This window comes from Carassius carassius, chromosome 12 (assembly GCF_963082965.1).
Source record: "Carassius carassius chromosome 12, fCarCar2.1, whole genome shotgun sequence".
NCBI classification, from domain to species: Eukaryota; Metazoa; Chordata; class Actinopteri; order Cypriniformes; family Cyprinidae; genus Carassius; species Carassius carassius.
This window is the reverse complement of record NC_081766.1, coordinates 19,654,592-19,669,109: the sequence shown is the minus strand read 5'-3', so window position 1 is coordinate 19,669,109 and position 14,518 is coordinate 19,654,592. Positions and strand designations below refer to the sequence as shown.

The 14,518-nt window shown below is 41.2% G+C and overlaps 1 protein-coding gene across 1 annotated transcript in view; it reads right to left on the bottom strand.

The window, feature by feature from the left end:
* The window catches only part of LOC132155069 (phospholipid phosphatase-related protein type 5-like), a 35,288-nt gene extending 31,258 nt beyond the window's left edge, over positions 1–4,030 (bottom strand). The window contains exon 1 of the mRNA XM_059563846.1: positions 3,771–4,030. Within this exon, the coding sequence (XP_059419829.1) occupies positions 3,771–3,974 (204 nt within the window). The 5' untranslated portion in view covers positions 3,975–4,030. The remainder of the gene's footprint in view (positions 1–3,770) is intronic.
* Between the last annotated feature and the right edge of the window lie 10,488 nt (positions 4,031–14,518).

The following is a 14,518-nucleotide window of genomic DNA, read 5'->3' as shown; positions in this document are numbered from 1 at the left end:
CACTGCGACAGTACATGGATGTGACTTCTAACACATTCGCTAGGTTCTATAGGCTGCATGTCAAATCGGTTTCCTCCTGTGTTCTCATCTCAAATGGGTAGTAGAACTGAGAGGCCCAGTTCAGAGTCAGCTTGCAGCATCCTGGATGCCTAGTTTTCCAGAGAGTCCCCTGACAGGGCAGACCCTGTTGAGTCCTCCAGCACTCCGGCAGCCAGATGTGGCACAGCGTCCTGCGCCAGGCCTTTCAGCCAATGAATTCTTGAAATCTGGCATGAGGCTAGGGCCCATATGAATAACCCGGTTGGCATCCCATATGTGTATTTACATGGTACAGCTACTTAGGCCATGTTTCCCCTGGCAGACCACGTTCTAAATGATGCAGCCATAAGCAATCTCAGAGACTTCCATGTGGTGTTGCACGGTGCACCGATACTTCAAAAGTATTGCGATTCTCATAAAATAAAAATGTCACAATTCCTACATTTATTAGTATCGATACTTCAAAGAATGACTGCGTACAGATTTGTAAGAGACATATTTCAAGTTGGTGTGTGCAACGCATGCTTCCAGTGCCTCCCTATGGACGTCTGTGTTTTTTCTTTTCACGCAAGCTGCAAAAAAGCACTACAGCGAGATGGCTGCATTAGTGGCTTTACTAAACTGATTTGGCTTTACTAAAATGTGTGCATAATCGCATTAAATCGTTTAAATAAGTTGTTCAGATGAACAAAGCACAAGGTTTTCTTGCATAATTAACATTTTAATTGTTTGGTCAGACAGTTCATATATAATATTCACATTAATCGGGGATTAAACGTGGAGTTATGTTCTGTATGCTAAATATTAAAACGAGCGTATCTGCACAGCACCTATAACTGCGCTTTGTATCTGCTGATTGCTGATCGAGATTTACATGCTTGGCTCACTGACCCTGTACACTCATTCATTTCGTTCATAATGAGATGTATCAGTTCATTCAACTCATTCACGAATGAGAAGATCTCTCGATCTCGTTCAGTGAAGGGCGTATAGGTTCACTACATTCAACAAATTACATGCTCCGTCACATCTTGAGTAACTCTTTGACAGGATAAAAACAGTTCACAGAGCTTTTCACGAGTTCACAATAAAACCTATTTTGGTCACTTTTTGTGATTCTCCACGGCATATTTGAAGGTGTATGCAAGCAAAAAATAATTAATGAATGATTAAGGGGCCATTCACATATCGCGCCTAATAAGGCGTGGAGAAGGCTATGCGCTCCGCTTTCTCCTTCTTTCCAAAGCGCTCGGGCAGAAGCGCTCCTGAGGCGACGCGTTCTCTCCATGAAGACACGGAAATTTCAGCAAAGGATAAATGGATTTGCAGCACAAAAAAAAAATCGCTTTCAGTAGCTCTGCTACTAAATTTATTTCAAAATGGCAATCCATATACAGCTATGATCAGTTGTTCCTTCATCTTGGCTGAGCTTTCAACGTTGTTACAGGAAAGGATGAAGCTGAATGTTTAGTTCTTGTCACATGACCTGCGGTGCGCTTGCGGCATTCTGAAAGTTGAGATGTTTTTAACGCGATGCTGTTCGGACACGCCTGGAAAAAACGGGACCGCGTCGCTTCCATTATGAGCGCGCATACCGCGCGCCTACATTGGAAATAACGAACTTGAGCATGCAAAAGACGCGATATGTGAACGCCCCCTAAAAGAACTGCGGTCTTCTACAGTACTTCAAATATGTCGTGGAGAATCACAAAAGTGATCCAAGAACATTGTTACAGCATCTCTCAAGCAACGAATAAACACTGCTAACTTGGAGAATGCAGTGAAAACTCCTCTTCTCGCGTCCGCCCTAGACCCTCGGCACAAGCATCTCAGGTTTCTCGATGAAAACATGAGAGAAGTAAGAAAAAAAAAACTTTTTTGAACATTATCAGAACATTTTCCTTGATGCGAGTGGTGCGGATGCAGCCGCCGTCACCAACGATGAAGACGATGCAATGCCCACTCGTCCGAAAAGGCTGAGCCAGTTCTCCAGCGATGATTACAGAGAGTCCAACCGAGACGAGTGGGAACAGTTCTTGCTGGAGCCATCTATTCCACCAGATGAGGATCCCATTGAGTGGTGAAACGAAAACATGAAGCGCTTCACAAAACGTATTCGCTTAGCACACCGTTATTTGTGAGTCCCGCCAACGTCTGTGTCGTGAGAGCGCGTTTTCTCGACGGCCGGCCTTATTGTTAACTGACTAAGGAGCCGACTTTCCCCCAATCATGTTTACATGCCCGTATTTCTTAACAAGAACATTTGAAACAATAGAAAAAAAAGCAAAAAAGATTTGCTGATAGTTTAAAAGTTAAGTGTAAGCTACATTCTGTACAATAGCCTAATTGCTGCAGGCTGCTTTACGTTTTTTCTTTGTTCACTTTTTTTTTTTTTTGCTTTTAATCTGTACTTTTGTTTGTTTGCACGCATTGTTAAAGGTTTTCAGCTACAAAACACGATGTGTAATGTTCAAGCTTATTGTAAGCTTTTTCAAAATGACGAAAACAAATGTTGCTGAAAAATAACATCTGACTCATTAAACTTAATTTAAATAAACGAATATTCGAATATTCGTTTTTTGTGAGCTCAAATATTCGAATGTGATATTTGTGGAAAACGCCCATCCCTAGTCTCCAATAAGCATTAATCCACAAATGACTTAAGCTGTTAACTTTTTTAATCTGGCTGACATTCCCTCTGAGTTTAAATAAACCAATATCCCGGAGTAATTAATTTACTCAAACAGTACACTGACTGAACTGCTGTGATGAACACCGAGCCGAGCCAGATAACGAACGAAAGATTGACTCGTTCTCGAGTAAAGAACCAGTTGCATCGGTTTTCGGATCACCAGAAGTGATGGGAAGTTCGGTTCTTATAAACTGGTTGAAGATGGGAAGTTCGATTCAATAAACCGGTTGAAGAAAACGGTTCACCGGTTCTTTTGTGCTCGACATAATGACGTCATTGGCGATGATTGCCCTTGATTCAAGCAAAGAAATTCTAACTGACCCTCTTGTCACATGGACTACTTTGAAGATGTTTTTATTGCCTCTCTGGACGTGGTCAGTATACCGTACATACATTTTCAATGGAGGGACAGAAAGCTCTCGGACTAAATCTAAAATATCTTAAACTTTGTTCCAAAGATGAACGGAGGTTTTATGGGTTTGGAACAACATGAGGGTGAGTCATTAATAATGAATTTTAATATTCGGGTGAACTAACCCTTTAATGCATCCTTGCTGAATAAAAGTAGGCTATTAAAAAAAATATTAAAAAATAATCTGACCCCCAAATAAATGTACTGATCCCCTAAAAAGTGCAAACTACACTGTAGTTAGAAAATACACAATTCATTTGCAATATTATATGCATAGCCAAATATATATAATATATGTATTAAGCATTTTCCATTCTGAAAACTGAACGTTTTAAATACTTTAAAAATATATATTTATATATATATATATATATATATATATATATATATATATATATATATATATTAAATCCAGATGCCACATTCTTCTGTGTATAATTATTTCTTTAAATTATTGTTATCCTAACTTTGCAGGCAGTCTGGCTACGAGACTATATCAAGAAAATACAATCTCTACAATTAACAAACTGATTAACATGATGTTATTATGTAAATAAAGATAATCCCAAGAACCACGAAAAAAATGCATTGCTTAATCTGAACCTTTAAACTTCTATACACACTCACCACGAGTGCTGGGACCCCTGCGACCACCGCATACAGGATGGCTGGTGGGATCGCACTGGACTCCTCTGGTCCGAGATAGGGCTTCGTATAGGCATTGTCATGACAGAAAAATCCCTGGATGTGCACGTTGAAAGTATCTGTATACTCAAAGTAGTATGCCAGCATGACAGTCCCTGCCATGATCACCAACTGAAAGTAAAGCATTGTGAATAAGGATTCAACAGAAAAGAAATCCTGGGGAGGAAGTGGAGGGTATTCTATCAGCTCCTACGATAACATTGGTATGATTTCCTCTTATTCCACCGTCACTCCTCGTAAAATCCAACAGAAGTAGAACCGCATTGTATCGGTGACGGTCATTTGCGCTGTAAAGTGCGCTGTAGTATTTGAGAATGAACTGAGTTAGAGCTCGCGCTGTAGGCGTGCCTCACTTAAATAAGTGATGATGGAATGCCTATAAACATGCACTTGAACTGTTTTGTCTTATAATATTATGTGTTACGTTCTTAACTAACGAATATTTCATGTAGTTTTTGCTTGGAACCTACATGCTGCTGCATACGGTATTAGCATAAAGACTTGTCAAACAAGTTCCTCTTCATTAACAATATATGGTCAAATACGACCACTGTTCAGTTGAAGAATTTTTTTTCTTTGTTTTTCAGCCTCTAAATATTGAAATAATATCGGAAAATTGGGTTCTGCAAACCGTGATAAATCAATCCAACACAAAATTAGGTGAACAAATTCTTTTTTTTTTTCAGAATGTGTAATTTGCATACTGTTCTACTGAAATGTAGCAAAGTAGCGGCTTCAATGTATTTCTTATGTCTGATGATATAGGAATTGTGCGCTGCTGCCCTCTTGTGAATGCACTAAAGTCATACTTTGAAAAGTATTTTTAAGTTTCACTTTAAAAAACAAAATAAATAGATAAATAAATAAATAAATAAATATAAAGAACAATTGAAATATAAGTTAAATCTGCTTGTTAAAAGTGTAAATGGAAAATGTTCATATTAAAGTTACACTTACATGTATCTGAAATTGCCTCCTATAGGGCACATTTTTAGGGGACAGCCATTTGTACTGGTGTCTGAAACCATCCAGTGCACTTTGTACAACCAGGGAATGGCTAGAGAAATACCCATAATGCACTGTGAGGGTCGTGCCAGATTAATACATGCTAGTTTCCACAACAGAGTTAACAATATAAATATTTTCATTAATGGATCTGCTAGTTTGCTAAGTATTGAATGATTACTAACAGCAAATCAGTGTCTGAATTTGCTCACCCATTTTCATTCACTATTTTAACTGGACTTTATCAGTAGACTACTGTAGGGGATAGTGAATTAGTGTATGGGGTGATTTTGAAAACAGACTTTTTTTCTGCTTAGCTGACTATAGCATCACTGCTTGCTGCAGCCTTTGACTCCAACTGGTCCAAAGACAGTTAGTTTGCCACCTGCTGCAGTTCATAGCGAATATTTTATTTGTTTATTTATTTATTTTCGGTCCATTTCATGCTAGACACATGGACATTCTTGGAATAGGTCAGTGTTTTTTTTTGTGTGTGTGTTTTTTTTTTTTTTTTTTTTTGCATGTCGTTGTAGTTCATTGTAGGTCATTTGTGTTGGTATGCACTTCAGAATCCAGGCGCAGAAGTCATCTGGGTACATTTCACCTACTCTTTTTTTCTTTTTAAGTACACTGAAATCATCAGTACAGAAGCTATGTTTGGAATTGCATACTACCATACACCTCCTACTATATTGCAGTATGCTATGTGTATGCTGTGAATAGTGTGAATTTTCTGTATGCATAGAATTTTCCGGATTACCTACAACATTTGCTGACCTCTGATGTATGATTTCCACAATGCAATGCGTTCCATGTGATGTTTCATTTTCAAATGAGTCTGCAGGGCAGGGAATAGTAATTATAATTGTACCACTTTTATATGTACGTAAACAACAAACTATTGCTGTGTATCTAAAAACAATATCGTTATTAGGACATAAATTGTATGCCCTACCCTCTACGTTTCCGATCAAGTCAAATGGCATCATCTTTATCTCTATAGCACTTTATACAGTACAGATTGGTTTCCAAGATATTAATTAATAATAATATTGAGATAATATAATATTTATATAACATATATAAATAAAAATAATATTTAAATTATTGAAACAGAATTCAGTTCCCATTTTGAATTGAATTAGACTTACATTTGATGTCAAGAGCAGCTCTAAAAAGAGTTTATTTCTCATAGTACATAGTCTGATTTGTTGGCAGAGGCAATTTTCATTAACTCCGCCCACCAATTCCTGGCTGCGATAAACAGCACTGCAAAAGGCGCAAGTTTACCAGTAGTTTCAGTAAGGTAGTGAATAAAGCCCAGCTCACACTGTGATTTTGGCAACAATTTGGTTGTCTGAGACAAATTTTGGAAATCTTAAAATATTCCTATAATCCTAAAATAAAATCTGTTGTCTTTGATCGCTGGTTTGACATGTTCACTGACAGCTGATTAATGGTCATTGCAATATATGTTTTTTCTCCAATTAAATTATGGCAGTGTAAGAAGGTTTCAGACACTTCCCTGCAGTATGCACAGCCGCATTAAAAATAGGGCTAGGCGGGGCTTAAGCCCCGGGGCCCGAGCGAGGAGGGGGCCCGTGATTGGCTGTGGAGCAGATTGACCACTAGCCATCTGATTGCCAAAGCCTTACCACGCCCCCCACAAATTAGCCCTGTTATTAAGTGACGCTTTGCCGTATATTCCATACATTATAATGGAATCATTATCATTAATATGGCCGCTCTCACGAGTCACGCACATCCTGTTCTCACTCATGCAGTGAAAAATACATTGCAGGGGCAAAGACTAACCTTACACTGAGTGATTACGTCCTGACATACAAGAGAGAGCTCAGAGCAGCTGGGTTGCCAACCGTTCTGTATAATACGGAACCGTCCCATAATTGACACATAAAAGTCTTGTTCCGTATTGAACTGATACGGAACACACTTTGTTCCGTATTTTTCTGAGTCAATTCAGCGCAAATCCATGACAGACACACACATAGCTTCTAATATATGTCAGACTATGAACGAAGACATTTGTAGGCTATGATAAAAAACAAAACAACGGTGGGGTAGATAGGCCTACTAATTTCTCCTCGTTTGTCTTTGATCAGCGTAGCGTTTTTAACATATTGGAACATCATCAGAGAATGCAAGGGTTGTTATTAATAAAACTAATGCTACATATTGCTTTTGTTTGCTAGCTACCATTATAGCGAGAGAATGCAGGTCACAGATTGATGATGTAAAACTCCGGACTTCTTGTGTACGTCCATTTTTGTAACGTCTTGACTGTCATACAGTCTGATATTACGACAACTGATGGGGATCATTTTTGTACAGTGTGACCAGCAGCAATTGCAAAGGACTATTAAAAATTGCAAGGTGTGAGCCTGGCTTAAGGTGCAAAATAATAGCTTTTGACTCAATCGACCTGAGTGCCTAACTTGTTCTTCTCCTTTCCCATTACATATCAGATTGCAAATACATTTATTTTCACAAAAAATAAAGGTAATATTTGAAAAGTGGAAAAAAAAACGCCTGATTAATAGTACAATTTTATTGGGTATAGTTAGCAGTAGGTGCATGCTGCGAGGGCTGTGTCCCAATAAGGTGACATCCATTTAATAATATTATTGAATATTTTCATTTACAACCAATGTGTTATTACATACTAATGTACTACAGTACTGAGGTATACGTATCTGCCACCTACTGTAACTACTATTATATTAGCTAGAGAAAATATTGCTATTTTAAAGAGAATTTATCATTATTTGTACTTAGGATAACTAGAATACAGGTGCTGTTCATATAATTAGAATATCAACAAAAAGTTTATTTCATTTATTCCATTCAAAAAGTGAACTTGTATATTATATTCATTCATTACACACAGACTAATATATTTCAAGTGTTTTATTTCTTTTAATTTTGATGATTATTACTGACAACTAAGGAAAATCCCAAATTCAGTATCTCAGAAAATTAGAATATTACTTAAGACCAATACAAAGAAAGAATTTTTTTTTAATCTTGGCCAACTGAAAAGTATGAACATGAAAAGTATGAGCATGTACACTACAGCACTCAATACTTAGTTGGTGCTCCTTTTGCCTGAATGACTGCAGCAATGCGGCATGGCATGGAGTCGATCAGTCTGTGGCACTGCTCAGGTGTTATGAGCATTGGCAGTTCTACATTGAAATACACCCTGGGCAGGACCCCTTTCGATCCTTATCATCCATAAAAGTGATAAGCTCAAGGAGGCTCATGGTCTTTGATGGAAGGTCAGGGAAGTTCTTAATTTCCTGCACAAGCTCTTTACTGTCCAAATCAGAGTGCCCCTTAAAGTGCAGTGTGGTGGCAAGTGCCTCCCATTGATCTGTCAACTCCACGTCTGCAAGACTTGGGAAATTGGTCAAAACTCTGAATTTCTTTCCCACATTTTCCAATGTGGAAAATCTCTCTTTGATGGCTGACGTGGCTGCATCAACGACAACATTGAAGAATTCAACCTCCAACTTCCTAAGTGCATCACTGAAAGGCTCATCATGTGATTCATATGAGAAGTGGCGCTTTGTGGGCCTCAGCCTTTTTTGTTTTAATACAGCCTCCGCATTCATATTTTCACAAATCTCTTTGGCCGCCATCTGTGCAGTCACAAAGCCAGTTGCCCTGTAGCTCTGGAGATCTCACTCAGTCTTCTTCAAAAGACTCACAGCTAGGTCCACATGCATGTTAGGAGACTGCATGAGTTTGCTGGCATGCTGTATTGCAGATAGCATGTCATACCAAACAACCGTGCAGATTCTGAAGCGGTACGACCCCACCTCCTCAGACAAAGTATGGGCCTCAGCCTTTATAGCAGGTTCTTTGGTGTGGTCTCTCACCTCAATTAAAGCCTCTCTCACGGCAGCTCCCTGGTACCTCATGGGCTCGACGCTCTTAACCTTGCTCTCCCACCTTGTTTCTGCCCACTTCTTTAAGGTGATGCTCACATGGTTCTTTAGTATCGCCCATCTTTGGGTGGAGGCTGAAAATAATGTGTACAGCTTTTGCAGGACACCAAAGTAACTTAAAGCATCAACAGATCCCTTAGCAGCATTTTGGAAGAAAGTCAAGGTGTGTGACTGACTTTAGCCTATTATTAATTATATTACTAGTGTGGAGCCCCCGTCCACCCCCCAGCCCTGTCCGTTCCATTTGAGAGAGACCCAGAGGTGAAATGTCGCCAGCGCCTCTCGCCCCACCCCCTTTTACACTTCTCTCACAACACACAGCTTCTGTGCATGGTACATTTTCAGCAAGCAGGGGTGCCGGCAGCTGCAGGGAGCGCCAATTTGCCAATTCCACACACAGTGAAATGATATAAATGATGAAAAACTGCTTCGCGACGCAGAGGATTATTATTTTTTTTTATCTGCTCGTGCTGCCGCCCCCATTGTGTCACGAAAAAATGATGCCCCGGGCGGCTGCCCGGTTCGCCCGTGCCTAAAACCGCTACTGGTTATGAGAGCCCAGGTTGCTCTGATAGTAGCCTTCAGCTCTTCTGCATTGTTGTCTGGCATATCACATCTTCCACTTCACAATACCCCATAGATTTTCTATGGGGTTAAGGTCAGGCGAGTTTGCTGGCCAATTAAGAACAGGGATACCATGGTCCTTAAACCAGGTACTGGTAGCTTTGGCACTGTGTGCAGGTGCCAAGTCCTGTTGGAAAATGAAATCTGCAACTTTACACTGGACCTCAAGCAAAATTGACTTTCATCAGAGAACATAACTTTGGACCACTCAGCAGCAGTCCAGTCCTTTTTTTCTGAGAGACACTTCTGATGCTGTCTGTTGTTCAAGAGTGGCTTGACACAAGGAATGCGACAGCTGAAACCCATGTCTTGCATACATCTGTGCTTAGTGGTTCTTGAAGCACTGACTCCAGCTGTAGTCCACTCTTTGTAAATCTCCCCCACATTTGTAAATGGGTTTTGTTGCACACTCCAATCCAGGGTACGGTTATCCTTATTGCTTGCACACTTTTTTCTACCACATCTTTTCCTTCCCTTCACCTCTCTATTAATGTGCCTGGACACAGAGCACTGTCAAAGAGTGTAATCTCCAGTCTCTGTGGGTCACTCCACCCCTCGACAGTAAGTCTGTGCTGTAATTCAGACATTCTGGGACATGTACTGCCCAAATGGAGAGTGTTGATCTGCCCACAGAAGAAGGTCTTTCGCTAGCCACAGCAGAGGCCACAAGCTCATACTCCCTTGATGATTTATAAACACTTCCACTGTCATGTTGTCTGTCCTAATAAGAACATGATGGTGAAGAATGTCCAGGAGAAAGTATCCAAGCGCTAGGTATACAGCACGGAGCTCCAGACAGTTTATGTGCAACAACTTCTCTGTTCCTGACCACGTCCTGAAAGCTGGTATGGCATTGCATATGGCTCCCAAACCCGTTCTTGATGCATCTGTCATAACAATCTTTCTCCTGATCACTTGGTCAATAGGAACAGCCCAGCGATACAGTCATATCATGCCAAGGGGTCGGCGCATCCAAGCAGTCGCACGTCACTTTGATGAGCAAGGTGCCTGTGCACCATGCCCTCTGTGGCACACGGCTCTTTAGCCAGAGCTGAAGTGGTCGCATATGCAAGAGTCCTAATTTGCACACTGTTGAGGCGGCAGCCATCTGGCTGAGCATGCTCTGACAGCATTTCAGTGGAGGAGAGTGCCCTAATTTGAAGACTGCGAGAGAGCTGATCAGTTTTTGTGAGGGCTCCTTAAAAGGAGTTGTTCTGGTTTGGTGCCAGCATGCTCTTTTGCATATTCACAGTCAGCCCTAAGCTCTGAATATGAGTGAGGTGTCTGAGTTTGTCACTGAGCAGTGCGCTCTCTGATTGGGCTAAGACTAGCCAATTGTTGAGTTCAGGATGCACATTCCGCTCTGCTTCAGAGGAGAGAGATCCGCATTCATGCATTTCATGAATGTATGAGGGGCCAGAGAAAAACCAAAGGGTAGGACCATGAATTGATACTCTATCCCCTCAAATGCAAATCTCAGGAAGCGCCTGTGGTGAGGGAATACCTGAATGTGAAAAAAGCATCCTTTAAATCCACAGAGATAAACCAATCTCTCGGTCTGATGTGTAAGAGGTTTTGCCTCAGCATAAGTACTGAGGCATTTTGCTCTCGTACAGTGGAAATTAAATTACCATTGAAAATAGGGCGGTCTGTTGAACTACTCCCTTGATGATTTATAAACACTTCCACTGTCATGTTGTCTGTCCTGATAAGAACATGATGGTGAAGAATGTCCAGGAGAAAGTATTCAAGCGCTAGGTGTACAGCACGGAGCTCCAGACAGTTTATGTGCAACAACTTCTCTGTTTCTGACCACGTCCTGAAAGCTGGTATGTCATTGCATATGGCTCCCAAACCCGTTCTTGATGCATCTGTCATAACAATCTTTCTCCTGATCACTTGGTCAATAGGAACAGCCCAGCGATACAGTCATATCATGCCAAGGGGTCAGCGCATCCAAGCAGTCGCACGTCACTTTGACGAGCAAGGTGCCTGTGCACCATGCCCTCTGTGGCACACGGCTCTTTAGCCAGAGCTGAAGTGGTCGCATATGCAAGAGTCCTAATTTGCACACTGTTGAGGCGGCAGCCATCTGGCTGAGCATGCTCTGAAAGCATTTCAGTGGAGGAGAGTGCCCTAATTTGAAGACTGCGAGAGAGCTGATCAGTTTTTGTGAGGTCTCCTTAAAAGGAGTTGTTCTGGTTTGGTGCCAGCATGCTCTTTTGCATATTCACAGTCAGCCCTAAGCTCTGAATATGAGTGAGGTGTCTGAGTTTGTCACTGAGCAGTGCGCTCTCTGATTGGGCTAAGACTAGCCAATTGTTGAGTTCAGGATGCACATTCCGCTCTGCTTCAGGGGAGAGAGATCCGCATTCATGCATTTCATGAATGTATGAGGGGCCAGAGAAAAACCAAAGGGTAGGACCATGAATTGATACTATATCCCCTCAAATGCAAATCTCAGGAAGCGCCTGTGGTGAGGGAATACCTGAATGTGAAAAAAGCATCCTTTAAATCCACAGAGATAAACCAATCTCTCGGTCTGATGTGTAAGAGGTTTTGCCTCAGCATAAGTACTGAGGCATTCTGCTCTCGTACAGTGGAAATTAAATTACCATTGAAAATAGGGCGGTCTGTTGAAGAACGGAAGTGTGTAGCTGTTCTTTATTGATTTCATAACCCATTCTGATACCACTGGCAGCGACCTGCCACCATTTTGTGAATTGTGACAGCTGGCGAGCCAGACTGCACACCATAAGAGATAGTTCACCTTTGGGAAGTGGGGAGTTTAATACCACACAGGTATGATAGTGAGTGATTAGAGTGAGAGGAGGAAATGTGCTTTGATATTGAGGTGAGTTTTCTTTGACTTTATTGCACTGCATAATGGAACCATCTAAACACAAACATGCCAATTGTTTTCACTGCCCACAACAGGCAGAGGGACATGGTAAACACATACAGTGGAGCAAGCAGACTTCTTTAGTGGCTGGTCTTCGGCACTGGGTGCAGCTTTTATCCTCAGCGTCAGGAATGCGGCTTTGTTTCCGGTGCCGGGGTCTGCTGTCTCTGTCAGGGTGGGGCCTCTGGTTCTTTGAGCCCTGACAATGCTTCGGCCACGGCTGTCTTGGCCTCAACGTCGGTTCATGTTCACACAGAACAGCAGCAGAAGGGACGTGCCGTCTTCCTGCACACTGTGCTGAGGAGGAGCTGTAATGCAGGCTGAAAGTGACTAATGGCCTTTGACTGTTTCTACACTTCAACGAAGCGCTCCGTGAAAGTCTCCACCGCTGCTCTGAAGAGACCTCTGGGATTCATGGGTGAGTCTAGAAGAGTCCCTTAACTCAGTTAGGGTAAGCCACAGGTGATGATCTAGCGCCACAAGATTTCCCATGTTGCGGCCGATAGTCTGAGCTGTCACTTTTGTCGCTCTGAGGGCCAGCTCTTTGAAAACTTCAGGGTCTGGCCAGCCTGATACACCTGGAGTATTGCCATCACGTGCAGTGCTGAAGCTGCTTGGCCCGGCACAGAGAAAGCATTGCCGGTGAAGTTTGCGGTGGAGCGGCAAGGTTTAGAGGGGAACTCTCAGGTTCGCCGTGGCTGAATGACAGAGATTGGCAGCAATGGCTTCTTCCATGGGGGGTGGGTAGTTTAACATACCCCACTTAGTCAGCGCCATCCACAGAAGACAGGAGGGAGGATCCCGGGTTGTGCACTCGACTGGTAAGCTGTTCATTCCACAACTTCACTATCTCATCGTGCACCTCAGGGGAAAAAGGTGTGCCCTTCTAGCTGCGGTCCGACTGGAAGTATCATTCGTCCAGATGGCTTCTGGCTGGCCTGGCAGGAGGTGCCCATTTCAAACCGAGCTCATCCACTGACTTGGACAGGATGCGTAGGAGCTTGACATCACTATAATTGAGGTCTAGTGGTATAATCCAGTAGAACACAGTGTAATCCCAGTGGGCTGTTGGAACACTCCTCCCTCGCAGATGCTGCCACCGAAATGGTATCATCCTCATACTCCATAGCACTGAAGGTGTTTGTTCTTACAAAACAAAAAATAAAATAAATAAATAAATTTGTTTCCTGTATATTTTGTTCTCATGGTACAGTTTTTTTCATGTATGTTTATTATATTTCAAATCAATAAATAATTAGAAAAAACGTATTGACTGACGTTATTTTATTTTCTATTTAATTTTTAGTTGCTGATCATTTGGAGCATTCGTTCATTAATTTTGTGACAGCATTTCTTCTTTCTTTTTTTACCTTAAAGCATATATTCCTGTGCCCAGTCCCCTTGCAAACTCTGTTTTGTTACATGTTGATATCCACTGGCACATCAAGTTCAACATACTGTATGTATGAACAAACTAGATTATGTATTGATTTGGGGCAGAGAAAATCATGATGGGATTGAGCTCTTAAAAGACACTATATGTGGAGTTTATGAAACGTCATGCAGTCAGTTAATTATGGAAGCAGATTAGTCTCAAATATAATTCAAATGAGACTAATCTGCTTCTATAGTTAATACACTAGCTACCATATTTAGCTACTGTATTAACCATACAGTAGCCTAACCAGGGACAGGGGTTGCAAATTAGCTTCAGCTAGAAACCCTATATGCAACACATCGGTTCAAGTTATTGTAATCTGTTACAATGTTTCTCTTTTGCATTGTCCCTGACAAATAAATAAATAAATTTGACTCTGCTTTAAAGCATACTAGTTAGATCAAATTGGAGGTAGAAAAGAGCTACAGTACATTAAAACTGAAAGTCTATATTGTCATTTAATATCCAGTAGATGGCGCTTGTGTGCACTGAAACAAAATTCATAGTAGATTCACGTTGGCTTTATATTTCTAAGCTTTCAATGTGAAAGACTTTTGGAAATTTGAGTTTAGAAGAACATTTATGGGGAAAAACAAATAACCCAAGTTATGAATAAAAAAAGTTCGTAGGCTACTGACTCCAAACAGACATTCTCATTTTGACATTTTGTTATTTTCGTATCACTTTATGCATAGACCTATTTGAAGAAGGACGAACATATTGGTATGTT